General features: G+C 37.8%; 1 protein-coding gene across 1 annotated transcript; it reads left to right on the top strand.

Moving 5' to 3' along the window:
* The first annotated feature begins 3,630 nt into the window (after nt 1–3,630).
* On the top strand, nt 3,631–11,086 carry LOC144450147 (uncharacterized). Its single transcript, XM_078140717.1, has 10 exons — nt 3,631–3,890; nt 4,777–4,807; nt 5,348–5,464; nt 5,732–5,861; nt 6,034–6,347; nt 6,726–6,870; nt 7,379–7,489; nt 7,823–8,074; nt 8,597–8,968; nt 9,487–11,086. The coding sequence occupies exons 1-10, from the start codon at nt 3,728–3,730 to the stop codon at nt 10,141–10,143; spliced, it is 2,292 nt and encodes a 763-aa protein (XP_077996843.1). The 5' UTR covers nt 3,631–3,727; the 3' UTR covers nt 10,144–11,086.
* The last annotated feature ends 3,017 nt before the right edge of the window (nt 11,087–14,103 follow it).

The following is a 14,103-nucleotide window of genomic DNA, read 5'->3' as shown; positions in this document are numbered from 1 at the left end:
ATATCCATTTGCGATCAAAATGTTGGTGAAATTTTGTGATGGTGTTGAACATGTGTTCATAACTACACGTATACGTGACTTAAGAGGGTCTTTGGTTGGCTAACAAGACGAGAGCAACATGTCAGTGAAAGTCACAACCACGTGATGAATATCTGCGATACCAAAATAACCTGACCGGAACAAGATATACACTTGCCTATGTTATCAAAGTAAGTAAAGTCAACTAAAAAAAGTTTATTTGCTTCGGAAGTATTGGCAGTGTCTTACGTCCTTGGTGAGTGGATGTTTTGATACTCGGCACGATGATCTGGGTAACGGGTGGAGCTTACTCACAACTCACAGGGAGATACGCTTGGGTTGCGGTCTGATATATTTACGATCGGTACCGTCTTTGTATTATTTGTTCAGCGGTATCATCAAAAAATCTTCTGGTCGTCTTCTTGTTCCAAAAATTCCAAAAATAGTGTTCTTGTAGCCTGTAAATTTACCGGCTCGTTTGAGTAAAAGTCTTTTCGACACCTGCCGACAGAGAATGGAAATGTCCGTCTGCCAACCACTGTCTGATTGACAGTTACGATACAAGTCCGGACAGGTATTCTCTATTTTCATTACGACAAGACCCTGCGCCATGGCCCTGGAATACTACATTACATAATACATGGGCGAATGCCAATCGGAAGTAACAGTTAAACACAAACAATCATGAGGTGAACTAGTTATTGTTGAGAACAGACGATTGGAAAATCTAAACAACGACTTATTGTTAGGTCTGCCCAGGTGAATCAATGGAATTTGAAGACAAGGATAACAATAGCTCCAGACCGACTCGTTGTTATGACAGAAACTGCCTCCCTAAGTAACTGCCGATTCTAAATGTCCCAAATGTCGTAATTTTTAAAGGTGTCGAAAAATCGCCATTTTGAAACTAAAATTTCAGAACCCGTCTATTTATACGTAATTTTATAGTAGTTCTGTTCCAAAATAATGGTAATGTGAATCAAAACATATAGAAAAAACATGCATTTTTTGGCGGAATGCTGTCGGCAGTTACGCACGTGGCCTCGTTTTCAAATGAAACAAAAATGTTGATGACAAATGCAGTGAACAAAATTTTTATGTTTCATCATGAAAGACATCGAATACAATCATCAGACAATTATGAAATAGTGGCGAATACAATCTTAAAATAGTGAGACTTCTAAAAAATATTGAAAATGAAACAAAACACAGGTAACGCTTGAGTAATACTGTTATAGTGAGTACACCGTTTCAAACTTATTTTTTTGGAACCTCACAAAACAAACATACCTTTTTTGTGAGGCACACATTTTATTTTTATAAAATTCTTCATCCGATATTAGTTTCAGCAAATCTTGGCTTTAGTTTTGATTCTGGAAAAAGTAAAACGATTGACGATGAATCGGTACGGACATTTTTCATGATTATTCTACCAACATGTTACAAAATTGTGTTGACATATGTTTTAAAAGAAACGTCTTGAAGGTGAAGTAATTCGAAACTTCAGACGGTTATGTTATTCTAATCGGTATTGTGTTGTGTGTGTAGTCGCAGACAGGCTCTTGTCTCGGTACCTCTGTACATCGTATGTCTTTTTTGTCAGAGAAGTGAAGGTATCATGTGATTAACTCGGCAAATAGGCCGTCTCGATGTCTCGAATGATGTGGATGTTATGTAAGTACCGTCCACCGAGCAGGACGCAGACGACTTTTGTATGACAGATTGAATGAATCTGGACAATGATTTTTTGTGAATTGTCTACTCGAAGGACACCAGTCCTACACTGACAGACAATAACAGACCTGCAGTATATCATACAAAATCACCGACAACCATGATTTTCAACAGCAAATTTTCAACTGGAAGTGAATGTTATACAATCACCCTTCCCCTCACTTTTCTTCTTTTGTACAAAGTTTCCAACCCTGGTCGGGGTAAACCTGAGGAAACCTGAATAAAATCCATCCTAGTCGAAGAGGCAACTACCAACCTGCAGTTGCAGAATGGTATAAAAATCACTAGTAACTCTAGGTTTCAACCCAATTTTTTATCCTGAAATCCAAGCCTACCTTCCCTTTTCTCCATTTCTACAAGTTTTCAGTTTTTCAACCCTGGTCGGAGTAAACCTGGGGAACCTGAAGGGTAACTATCGTATTCGTAGAGGCAATGACAAACCTGTAGAATTACATATAAACTCATTTATTAGTAACCCTAATTTTTAACCCTGATTTTCAACCCAATTTTGTACCCTAACCCCCACCCCCAATTTGTACCCTAACCCCTACCCTCCACTTCACATCATTTGCACGACTAGAAGTATCCACCTCAGGTTGGGGTAAATCTGTGGAATATGAAAGACAGGATTCTGAGTCTTAGAGGCACTTGTGTGTCAAACAAAATCATTGATACCAGTAACATTGTGTTTCACAGAGTTCGAGTTTAGATTTGAGTAAACTTGAGGAACTTGAAAATCTTCGAGGCAATAACAAACTTTGTAGAAGGTCCGACAAAGTCACAACCATAATTTCCACTTGAATTTGTACCTGACACCCAGAGTCCAAATTTCAAAACTTTTTATTCAATCTACCGTTTCTACTCCTGATTGGGGTACACATGAAAGACATGTCACGTGTTTCTTGCAAATTTCACACTGTCAGGACCGTAAACCTGACAGCAGAAAACATTAGATGTGAAATAAAGAAACACAAAGTATTTCAAAATCGGAAAATAAGTACACGATTTTTAGTTGACCGTACGTTAATGGTACATAGCACATTGGTCCTTATTAGTAGGATGTTTATTTGCATTTTAAGTAACTTTTTAATCACAAACTTAGGTGGGCTCTCTTTCCTTCAGGACATTTTGGCCTTAACGGGTACATGTCAAATGTAGTTCCCATACAATAATAAAATATTGCAAATCTTGGCAAAATGTTTTGGCAACAGGAATTAGATTTTGCATCGCCGGGGTGACGTTCGCGTGGCTTAACTATCTACGCTCGTGGCTTTATGACGCGAGAAGTCCTATGGTGTTCCACGTTGCTACAGAAAAAGTGCTCCTTTGAGAACTAAGAAAAAGGCGCTTGGAGATGAATGAAAACACGTTTGTAATGCGTGTGCATTGGAGTTGAACAAATGAAAAGCTGGAAGGCAAGTACTTTGCCTTATTTTTCAATGGGTCTCCTTTAACGACATGCCGTCAATAAAAAAAGGCCGGGTGCCTTGTTTACTGCTTGTGTCGTCCAATCACATGAAAGATCCATTGTGACGTAAATATTCAACTGCCCTTTACGTCCATTCACGTGAAACACAGACAGGGGAGTAAATATATTAGGGGGTAGGTAAGCTCAAAATATTGAAACAGAAATAATTTTTCGAAACTAAAAAACGCAATTTTTCGAACTATTAACACGGGATCATTATAAAAGATAACATATATTGCGTTCATTTTGAGGAAGTTGTAATATCAACCACTTTTCTCCTTCGAAAATCGTTTTCAGTAGTCCCTCACACCCCTACAAATTTTGGATAAATGGTTTATGCCATTTCGGAATAATGTATTAATACGGACCGGGGACTTCGGATTTTCATTCATACCTTTTGCTACCATAGCTCACATGTAAGCGCCAACTGACTTGACTTACTCGCAGTGTGAGTGACAGTGTAAAAAAATTCACAATTTTTCTTGAACCGACGAACAAGCTTCGAAGATGGAAAATCGGGAGTGCAGATACGTAGACGGTGGGGTCTATGATTGCGAAGATTACTACGACGATGTCGTCTCCGACGAAAGACTCAAATTTCTCGACTACATTGATAACAATGTCGTTGGAGGTACAGCTAGATTTGATGGGCCATTCGGCGAACGCCAAGGTAAGAAATTATTTGCAGAAATTATTTGTAATGTGTAAGAAATTTGGTCGAATCGAGGCAAACCACCAAATGTAAACTATACTTACATGTTGCTAAAATGAGTGCGGTTGGTTACCTACTAGTACTACATGTGCTTTTCTTAGCCCACTACCGGCATCGTGTTTGACACGAAGGCGTGGCTTGCTTAGGGACTGAGCCTTCTCACGAAGTATTGTTGGTCCAGACATTCTTTCACACTCATCGTCTGCGACACGCTTTTGCCGCGAAATGCTCGCGTGCCACGAGCTTACTCAGAGCTTTGTGGTTTTTGACAGGTTGTAGTATGTTGATATTTTTCGCCCACGCAAACATCGTTGTCCCTCACCTCAACTCAATTGTTTGCAAAACTTAGACTCATCAACAGTTCTACGGTTAATGCAACTACACATCCTCATTTAAATACAATCCTTGACGCATGTTTGACTTCATGAGTAAAAATAACCAAAAAAATCGAACCAGTCTAAATTCTGCTAGTCTGAGAATGCGAGTCAGTCCTACCACGGAAGCCTTTTTGCACGCCATCGTATAACATATATAGACGGAACAGAATTACCGTGTCCTCGAAAGGTTAATTCTATTTTCAAGAGGGGGGAGGGGAGGGGGAGTACTTGACACCAGTCATTATTTTGGGGCCAGAAACCAAAGCTTAAAGTTTTCATCACAGATCTGCACTAAAAAGCTTTAGGGAACCTAATTAGAACGAAGGTACTCCAAAATCGACAGGTTTGGGTCTTTGGTTTGTATCTCTGTTACCGTCGCAGACGACACTTTCAAGTGTACCACCCCTTTGGATTTTAGACTTGAACTCTAATCCAATGGTTTTTTTCTTTCTTCTTTCTTTGTACAGTGGTATATTGTGACTACACGGCGTCAGGAAGGTAAGAATGTGTATTGTTTTCATTATTTCACCTTATCTCTTATTTCTGCATTGTTTTGACTGGTAGTAACTCGAGACAACTTCAAACTGGCTGACGACTGTGGAAATCTGAATAAATTCTAGACAGCTCGCCTTGAGCCTATTGTCAAGACCACAACTGCAAATAGAACTTGTAGTCTGCGCTGACTTTACGCTTACACTGAAAGTGGTAACTTGTATAGTCTGGTTTCTGCAGGTACTTCGCAATTTTCGCGCCAAAAATATCGGTGATGACAACATTACTGATCACCTGAGTAGACCCTATGTTGTAAAAACCAATATCATGTTTATCAAAACTGATACATATTTCATCGAAAGTTATTGATATTAAAATAAATATTTTAGTAATAAATTTTGCGAAATGCCAGTTTTGAATTAACAGCCGGTCGGAAATTCAATGTGACCGGTGTTCGACAGAAGTATACCGCTAGCAGCGTTTTTTTAGCGAGCCAATTTTAAACTTTGTGAAGTGTGACCGGAGTGTTCTTTTGTGTCCTGACAGGCCGTTAAAATTTATTGAAGAGTACATTATGAAGAATGTATACCCTCACTACGGCAACACCCATACTACTACAACTATTGTCTCAAAGCAGACGACGAGATTCAGAAATGATGCCAGGTAAGAATTTTTTTCTGAAAATCACCCAGAATGTCGAATTATTTGTGAAGTATTCGGGAGAAATCATCATAGTTGTCATTTTATTGGTAGAAAATAAACAAAACAATTTTCATTGTGCAATCGCCACTGACGAGAGATCAATTTGTATGATTCATTTTTTGTGGAAATATGCAAATTTATATTTAAATTATAAATTTTGACGAGAGAATACGTACTTACGTACTCTTTTTCATATGTAAATTTATGTAAATTTGTTCCATTTTTCAGAGAGATTATTAAGAACAGTGTCAATGCCGGAAGTGACGATGTCGTTATTTTCTGTGGAAGCGGAGCAACAGGAGCTATCCACAAAATTTACCAAGTGATGCAGTTAACCGAAGACCGAGCCAGAAAAACAGTAAGTTCAGTTTTTTAAATATATTTTCTAAAATTGGGAAAATTAAAAAAGTTCCATTGGAAATAGACAAATAAAGAACTGCCAGTGAAATGATGACAAGCTGCCGATATGTCTTTATCTCGGAATGACTTTTGTGAATTCACTAATTTCGAAATATTTTGCTTATTTTCAGGTTGTGTTTGTTGGTCCGTTTGAGCATCACTCCAATATCCTCCCTTGGAAGGAAAGTGGCGCCAAAGTAATTCGAATTAAAGAAACCAAAACGGGTACAGTAGACGTGGCATTCTTGGAGGAGCAGCTTAAGAATGAAAAGAAACACGCTGACACGATGATTGGTGTCTTTTCATCAGCTTCAAACGTGACAGGAATTTTGACAGATACCGAGAAAGTTGCTGAACTGCTGCACAAACATGGCGCCCTATCATTCTGGGATTATGCCACCGCTGGTCCCTACCTCAAGATTGATATGAACCCTGTTGCTAAGAAGTAAGTACGCATGCTCGTCAATCTAATTTATATTCTTTTCTTTTGTACTTCAAGCAGCAAACGAGTTAACCCATGACGAGAAATTAAAGCTGGTTGCTATACAAGACTACTTCATTCACGCATGCACGCGGAGCTCCTCGTTAGATGACCCAAGCGAAAACATTAATAACACGGAATGAGTTCCGAGTCTATGGTGTCAGACAACCCCACTGGCTGTCTCCTGTCTCCGTTGTAGTATCCCATAGAGGCACATAATACAAATCGGGGTACACAATACATATAGTATTTTAAATGACATGTATTGTTGCCTCACCTATGTTACGATATCTCCGTCTGGTGAATACCCGTGACTAAACCGCTACTTCTGTTTCCTTTCAGTGGCATGGACTGCTCCAAAGATGCTGTCTTCATCTCCTGTCACAAATTTGTTGGTGGAGTAGGTACTCCAGGTCTCCTTATTGCTAAGAGGAAGCTGTTCACGAACAGAGTACCTGCATCAGCTGGTGGTGGCACGGTCTCGTATGTAAGTCAGGTCACATTATACATCTTATGTATTCATGAACACGTAAACTGGTTCACTGACCCCTCCGTGACACTAACACAGATCTAGTACAGTCACTTAAAGGCCAACATTTCAGTCCTTGGTTCTCGCATTAGTTGCATTTTATCAGCGGAACCATAAGCATTGTATGGGAATATGTTTTCCTTCTTTTTTATAATTCACTTTTTTTAGACCACTTTTTCTATAATTCCCAAACTTATACTTTTTTGGAATAATTCAAAGCAAAGGCTGTGATAGTTACCTTTACGTAGTTCAAATTCTAATCTTGCATATGATGAAAACACCTCAAAACAAATTGAAATTCCTTGAATTTTTTAATATTAAAAAAAATCTAAACTTTGATTATGCTTCATGTAAATTGGCCCGCATTTCACTTGGAGTCATAATCTATCATTTTGTTAATATTTTAATTGATAGCACATTTTTTCACCATGGATTAATGATTTACGTGTTCTGTTATTTTTCTCAGGTATCCAGAGAAAAGCATTACTATTTGAAAGATATCGAAGCAAGGGAGGAGGGTGGAACTCCAGCAATTACAGAGTCCATCAGAGCTGGCATGGCATTCCAAGTTAAGGAGGTATGTATATCAATCAAATGAATCTAAAATAGCCGCTTTTTCACTTTTACCATTGTAAATGAATTATATGATGTTAATAGATGGGGTGGGAATGTTGTTGTTGTTGTTGATCTTGTTGTGTTTGTTGATGGTGATGATGGTGATGATGATGATGATGATGATGATGATGATGATCATGGTGGGGGGGGGGGGGGGCAGACGGAGGAGGGGGAATCAAATAATTGACATACTAAATTTTGAATTTCACACAATTCAAAATTATCAATAATGATATTGATGTACCTTGCAACATCTGTAATTCGCTATACTTATGGCCTTTTTTCAATCTTATAGGCAGTTGGTTCTGACGTCATTGAAGCACGTGAGGAGGAGTTGTGCAGGAGGGCTTTTGACAGATGGCAGAACAACAAAAACTTGATCATCCTAGGCAACCAGAAACCAAGAAGACTCCCTATCTTTTCCTTTATGATTCGACATGAAAAAACTGGAAAACTTCTACATCACAACTTTGTCTGTACCCTTCTCAACGATCTCTATGGAATTCAAGCAAGGGGTGGATGCGCATGCGCAGGACCATACGCTCATGTAAGTATATGTATTGAATTTATTTTGTCCTTGATGATTTTCTTCGCGCCTCACAGGGGGTCATGCTCATTTCATTGTCTAAAGAAAAGAAAGAAATTTTAAGATTATTTACTACAGTTGAAGAAATTTGAAACTTTGCCAGACAAGTAGCGTCTGGTTTTTGAAGTCTCCAAGGTGGAATTACCTTATAGTGCTGTAGCATGATGCTGTTGCCATGTTGCTTATATACAGGTGACAATAACAATTTGTAGAACATCACATGGCACATAGCAGACGGCACTTTCCCATAAAAATAAATCTTGAAAAAATTTAGTTTTTGTTAATTTTCGGCGCCAAAGAACTTGATTTTAGACTGAGATGCTAAATTTATTCCCAATGATTCTCTGACGTAAACGTTGTGAAAAGCAAGTGGGAGAAAGTACAGTTCTTTTTTGTCTTGAAGGTGTGTTATTTTTCACGCTTGTCTGGGAATGGTAGGGTTAAAGGTCATTGAGTTAATGTGTCTCTATTCTCAATTTTCAGGATCTACTGGGCATCACCGAGCAGATTGCAGATCGCTTCATTAGGCTCTTGGACGAGGATAGGAAACAGAAGGAGAACAAAGAACCTCTAGAGGCTTTGAGACCCGGCTTTTCAAGAATTAATCTCCCCTATTTCATGCATGATGCAGTCATCGACTACGTTCTTGATGCCATCGACCAACTGGCCAACCATGGATGGAAGTTGCTGCCACTCTACAGGTTCAACCCAACAACTGGAGCATGGGAACCCCGCCACGAACAACAAATCACAAAGAGATCACCGGGATACATGAGTCTATTCGACATAAATTTTGAAGAGGGTTGGTTCGATGCTCCCTGTAGCTTTAACATGATGGGCAGTCTGGATTTGAAGGTGAGAGAATGAAATGATTTTTGAACCGTAATCTAATCACAATGGAGTCACCAAGGGCTTTAACACAATTACTATTTCACTAGACAAACATGTCAAGACATGTAAGAAGGCATACGATTGAAAGTTAAATTGTCTGGCGTTATTAATTGACCATTTACAAGACAGTTTAGAAGAGCTTAGAACCCAAGGGAATGTTTATAACTTCATTTCATAATCCCTATAGTGTAATTACTGATAACACAACCTGTCGTGAATAAAATACGTGCGCCAATTTTATTTTTCTTTCCAAATTTTTATTTTTTAAAAACAATTTTTAAACATGAGCATTGAATCAGTTTGATGGCACTCCTAAGTTACTGTATTAAAATTGTAGACTGGAATAAATTTGATATGAAGCAAAAATTTGATAATTTAGCGTGAACTTTTGGCGGGAAAGACATTGTTTTTCATAATTGGATACTTTTAGTAACTATCTCTGTACAGTAGCTAACGTTCGGTTTCGTTTTTATATTTTACAGACTCTTCTTGCTGATGCCGATGCTGAGTATAACTCAATTGATATTGTCAAAGAGGCGGCGGATATTTCTTGCGATCCCGAGTTCGACCAGGCTGACGTAGATGAAGGGTTTCAGTGGTTTTTACAGCCAAGGGATGCCCTGGTGTATCTTACATCGGAGAATCTCCCAGATATGTCGTTCATCCAGAGATCTGCTAAATTACCAATCAGACCGAGAGGACACACGGATAGTGTGGTTCCTGATGGACTCCAGAGAGAGATAAGTGTAGAAAGTGGCTACGGTAGCGAGGAATTAAGCGATTTTGAGTTCGACACAGTAGCAGACGACAGTGTCGAGAATAGCATATACAGTACCGTGCCTGACAATGACATTTGCGAAGTCAGCAAAAAGAGGAAACTGGATATTGGAGATTCTGGATTCTTTGATGACTCTATTCTTTCCGATAGTATCGGATTCAATGATAGCGACATTAATGTAAAATCGTCAACCAAAAAGAGGAGACGATTTAGCGAGGTGTGCTACAGGTCATCCTGCAAACACGAGCAGTGTCTCTGTGAGTCCTGCTTCAGCAAAGACAACAACAAACTGGACATTGCAGCCGTCAACCAAATCAAAAATTTCAATTTCACAGAGTATACAGCTTTCGATCTTTCATAAAAAAGAAACATAGAATATGTAAATATTTACAAAGTGCTGCATTTGAAACCAAATTTTCTTACATTTTTAGCAGAATTTAGCAATGATTTTTGCCAGAATTGTCCTCAAAATTGGCCATATTTACATTCCATTGTGGTAATTTTAGTGTGGTGAACTTGAAACTGGACAGATATACAAAATAGCTAGAGTTCATGTTAGAAACTAAATTGGTTATATTTACTATCTTGACCTCTTCTGAAGTAGGTTTTTTCTAATTTTAACATTTGCTGTAACAATAATATTTTTTAACCAAAATTTTGACAAAAAATCAACAAAGTCGAGTTTTTTTCGAATTTTAACATTTAGAAAATGATTTTAGTCGAAAATGAAATTAAACAATGCCAAAGTGTTAACTAACCGGCAACAAATTTGACAAATCTAAGACAAGAGTGATTTATACGAGTGTAGCCAACACAAGGATAAAAGCGCCAAAAAGTTACCTGACAACATAAATTTTTGACGAGAAATCAAAGACGAGGTCTATTTCAATGATGTCCGTCGAAAATGATGTCAAAAAGCACCAATAATTTCTTGACGACCACAAAATTTGTTCAACAGATTTTGGCGGGAAAATGATTTGTTATGAAGAGGTTGAGTTTTCCATAAGTAGGCTTGTACATATAGGAATATATTAACCTTCAATTCTTTACATATTTGTGTCTATATTGTTCAAAACAAAAACAAGAATATTCAGTACTTCTTGACATAGGCATTCTTTTCCTGCATCAATACTAATTGTTTTATTGCTCAATATCTTTGTTTTACAATGGATGAAAACTTATACATGAACTGTTATTCCACACAGTGAGAGATTAGGAATTTGAATTGCAACAGAGTTGCACTAAATCAATTACATATATTTATTTTTGACAGTACTTTTAGCCGACTTGTTAATGGTGTCTGATGTAAGCAATTGGCTTGCAATTAATGATTGCAACATTTTATATTTTTACAGAATAAAAAAAATATACTGTTCATAAAACTTTCTGGTGACAATATGTATGTATGTATGTATGTATGTATGTATGTATGTATGTATGTATGTATGCGTGTGTGTGCGTGCGTGCGTGCGTATGTATGTATGTATGTATGTATGTATGTATGTGTGTGTGTGTGTGCATGCATGTAATTCTGAGTGTGTTGTCTTGTTTAGATATGTTCCGACAATTAAAGACAAGTCGTTTGAACTTTGACCTTGTCATTACTTGTCACCAATTTTCAAACTCTTATTAGTGGCTGTCTCATGTTGACAACTAAAATGGAAACTCAGATCCCCAACCCACCCCTTAATGGTCGGCTGGTCTGTAACTCGGTTGATTTGATTAGTTGTTGGTTGGTTGGTTGGAAGGTTAGTTAGTTTGTTTATATTCAACGGTATGGTGGGGGATGGTAGAGGTCATGAATGCGTGGATGCAAATATGTTGGTAAGCAAAAGAACACGCGAGTGGTTTACTATGAATGATAGTGTGTGTGTGAGAGAGAGAGGGAGAGAGAGAGAGAGAGAGAGAGAGAGAGAGAGAGAGAGAGAGAGAGAGAGAGAGAAACAGAGAGAGAGACAGAGACAGAGAGAGGGGTAGGGAGGGAGGAAGGGACTCCAGGGAGTGACTGCCATTCCACAAATATTTAAACTGATTCGGAATGAAATTTGTTCGAACGAAAGCAATGAAAAGAGAAGGTGTATAGAGTATAGAGGAATGTAGAGCAAAACAAGATACAGTCATTCTATGTTTGCACAGATTCCACACACTGTCAGTTGAATGACTTTGGCAGTGACCGGTTACTGACCCCTGAACAAATAATATGAATTGAAACTATGTCAGTGAAAATGACACTGACCCGTTCATTAACCCCACTAATATATATTATAACAAAAGTGAGGATTTTGATCGATCAGAGAAGTAGCTGGTCACTGAACCCAATGAGTGAGTTAACCTGTTGACAACCAAACATATACATACATTAGTACAAAGCATAAACTCAATGTGATAGAAATAATTTATTCTTTATTTTTGTTCTGGAAAGCCACAGATTTTGATGGAAAATTGCAACGTCAGCTTGTAGATGAAGGATAAAGGAGAACAAGCCGATCAGAGTCTACAGTACGTGGCAAAACATCTTAAGCGTAGTTACTACTAAACCCGATAGAGTTTCAATTGTGGCAGGTGTATTTGCAGAACGGTAACACTGTGCCAAGTGCGACCACTTGTTCCACTTGGCCAAATAAAAAAAAATAGTGTTTTCCGATAACCCGACCGACCCTAATTTAAGTTGCCGACCCTGTACATTTTTACGTGCAAAAAGGTAAAATTATGACATTTTTCGGCTATTTCCCTGCAGACGTTCTTGTCAAAGTATCATTGGGTTTTTTTCGATCACATTCCAGAGAGAAACGATGTCATTCCAGCCTATAACAGCACAGTCTGCATATTGTGTTTGTCTACTTCTGAATCACAGAATTGTCTTCATTTATTTCGTTTACACCTCACCAACTGTTACAGAAGTATTGTGACCAACGAGTGTCTTGTCTTTGGGTTGAAGTGATAAAACAAATGCAGAATAAAATAAATCTCGACCTACCTACCCTATTTTCTGAAGTCATGTTATCTGAAACAAATATTTTTTTTTATCTTTGCCTTATGACTCAGCAATTTTCTTGTCTTTTTAAAAAAAATGAATTGTTAAGGCGCGTTCTGGCGCCTTTATTGTCAAGTACTACACTTTACCTACTTGATCTAACAAGTGTTCTCGTTGAGTGATAGGTCTAGAGTTTTAAGTAAAGCCTGCACACAAGTTTACCATACAAAGAAACAAAACATCGTCTGCTCCAATAAAAGCCTTCAGACATTGCTACATTTTATCGTCTGACTCGACAAAAATCACATACATGTAGCAAATAAAGAAAATGTTGCCGTATTAGGCCTACTAAAAAATTATGTTTCCGGTACACTCAATTTTAGATTAGGTGGGGTAGGTAGATTTTTTATTTTATTTTATTATATTATTTTTCTGTGTGAGTGTCTAGTTCAGGTTTTCCATTGTTTTCCAAATTGTCTCCGTGTTATTGATTTCTTCCTATCGGGTGTACAGAATTATAGATTGGACGAAAGGTTTTAGAGTGTCTTTTTAAGTTGATGGCGGTCTCCGCATCCACTAATTCTCTTCACACAATTTTTGCGATTTTATTATTTTTTTCTCCAATACGTAAAAAAAGTTTAAGGTCTGCAGTGAAAAACTAGGTGGGGGTCGGGTAACCGGAACCAGACAATTATTTTTAGGTCTAAATAAGATGTAAGGCCACTATGTCGGATATTTCTATAGTGGTGTCAGGTAAGATACAATAGAAGCCAGTTTATCTGAAATAAATACACTGTACTGTCGTCTGCCTAAAAATATCTTACAAACATTGCTACATTTTATTGTCTGCCGCAACAAAAATCTTTACAAACATTGCTAAGTAGTGATGTCAGGTTAAGTCGACAAAATCAGGTACACATTATACATTTTAATTCTAATCTTGGATCAACAACAATTTGCTGGAGAAAAAAAATGTAGCAACATCAGTAAGACTTTTGTTCAATCAGACAATGAAATGTAACAATGTCAGTACAGCGTTTGTAGAACCAGACGATAAAATGTAACAATGTCAGTACAGCGTTTGTCGAACCAGACGATAAAATGTAACAATGTCAGTACAGCGTTTGTCGAACCAGACGATAAAATGTAACAATGTCAGTAGGATTTTGTTGACCTAAAAAATAAGTAGTCTGAAAGGTACAGCCGTAGATCCTCTGAGAAGTATCAAGTGGGTGATACGCAGTGGTCCGCTTATGTAACCAAAATTACATAAGCCAAAACAAGTTGAAGAACTGGATCTTTCAGGCGAGACAGTCAATAAGATATAGTTATTTTAGTAAGATTTTG

This window comes from Glandiceps talaboti, chromosome 19 (assembly GCF_964340395.1).
Source record: "Glandiceps talaboti chromosome 19, keGlaTala1.1, whole genome shotgun sequence".
Classification (NCBI taxonomy): domain Eukaryota; kingdom Metazoa; phylum Hemichordata; class Enteropneusta; family Spengelidae; genus Glandiceps; species Glandiceps talaboti.
Note: the sequence above shows the minus strand (reverse complement) of the source record. Positions and strands in the feature narration are given on the sequence as shown.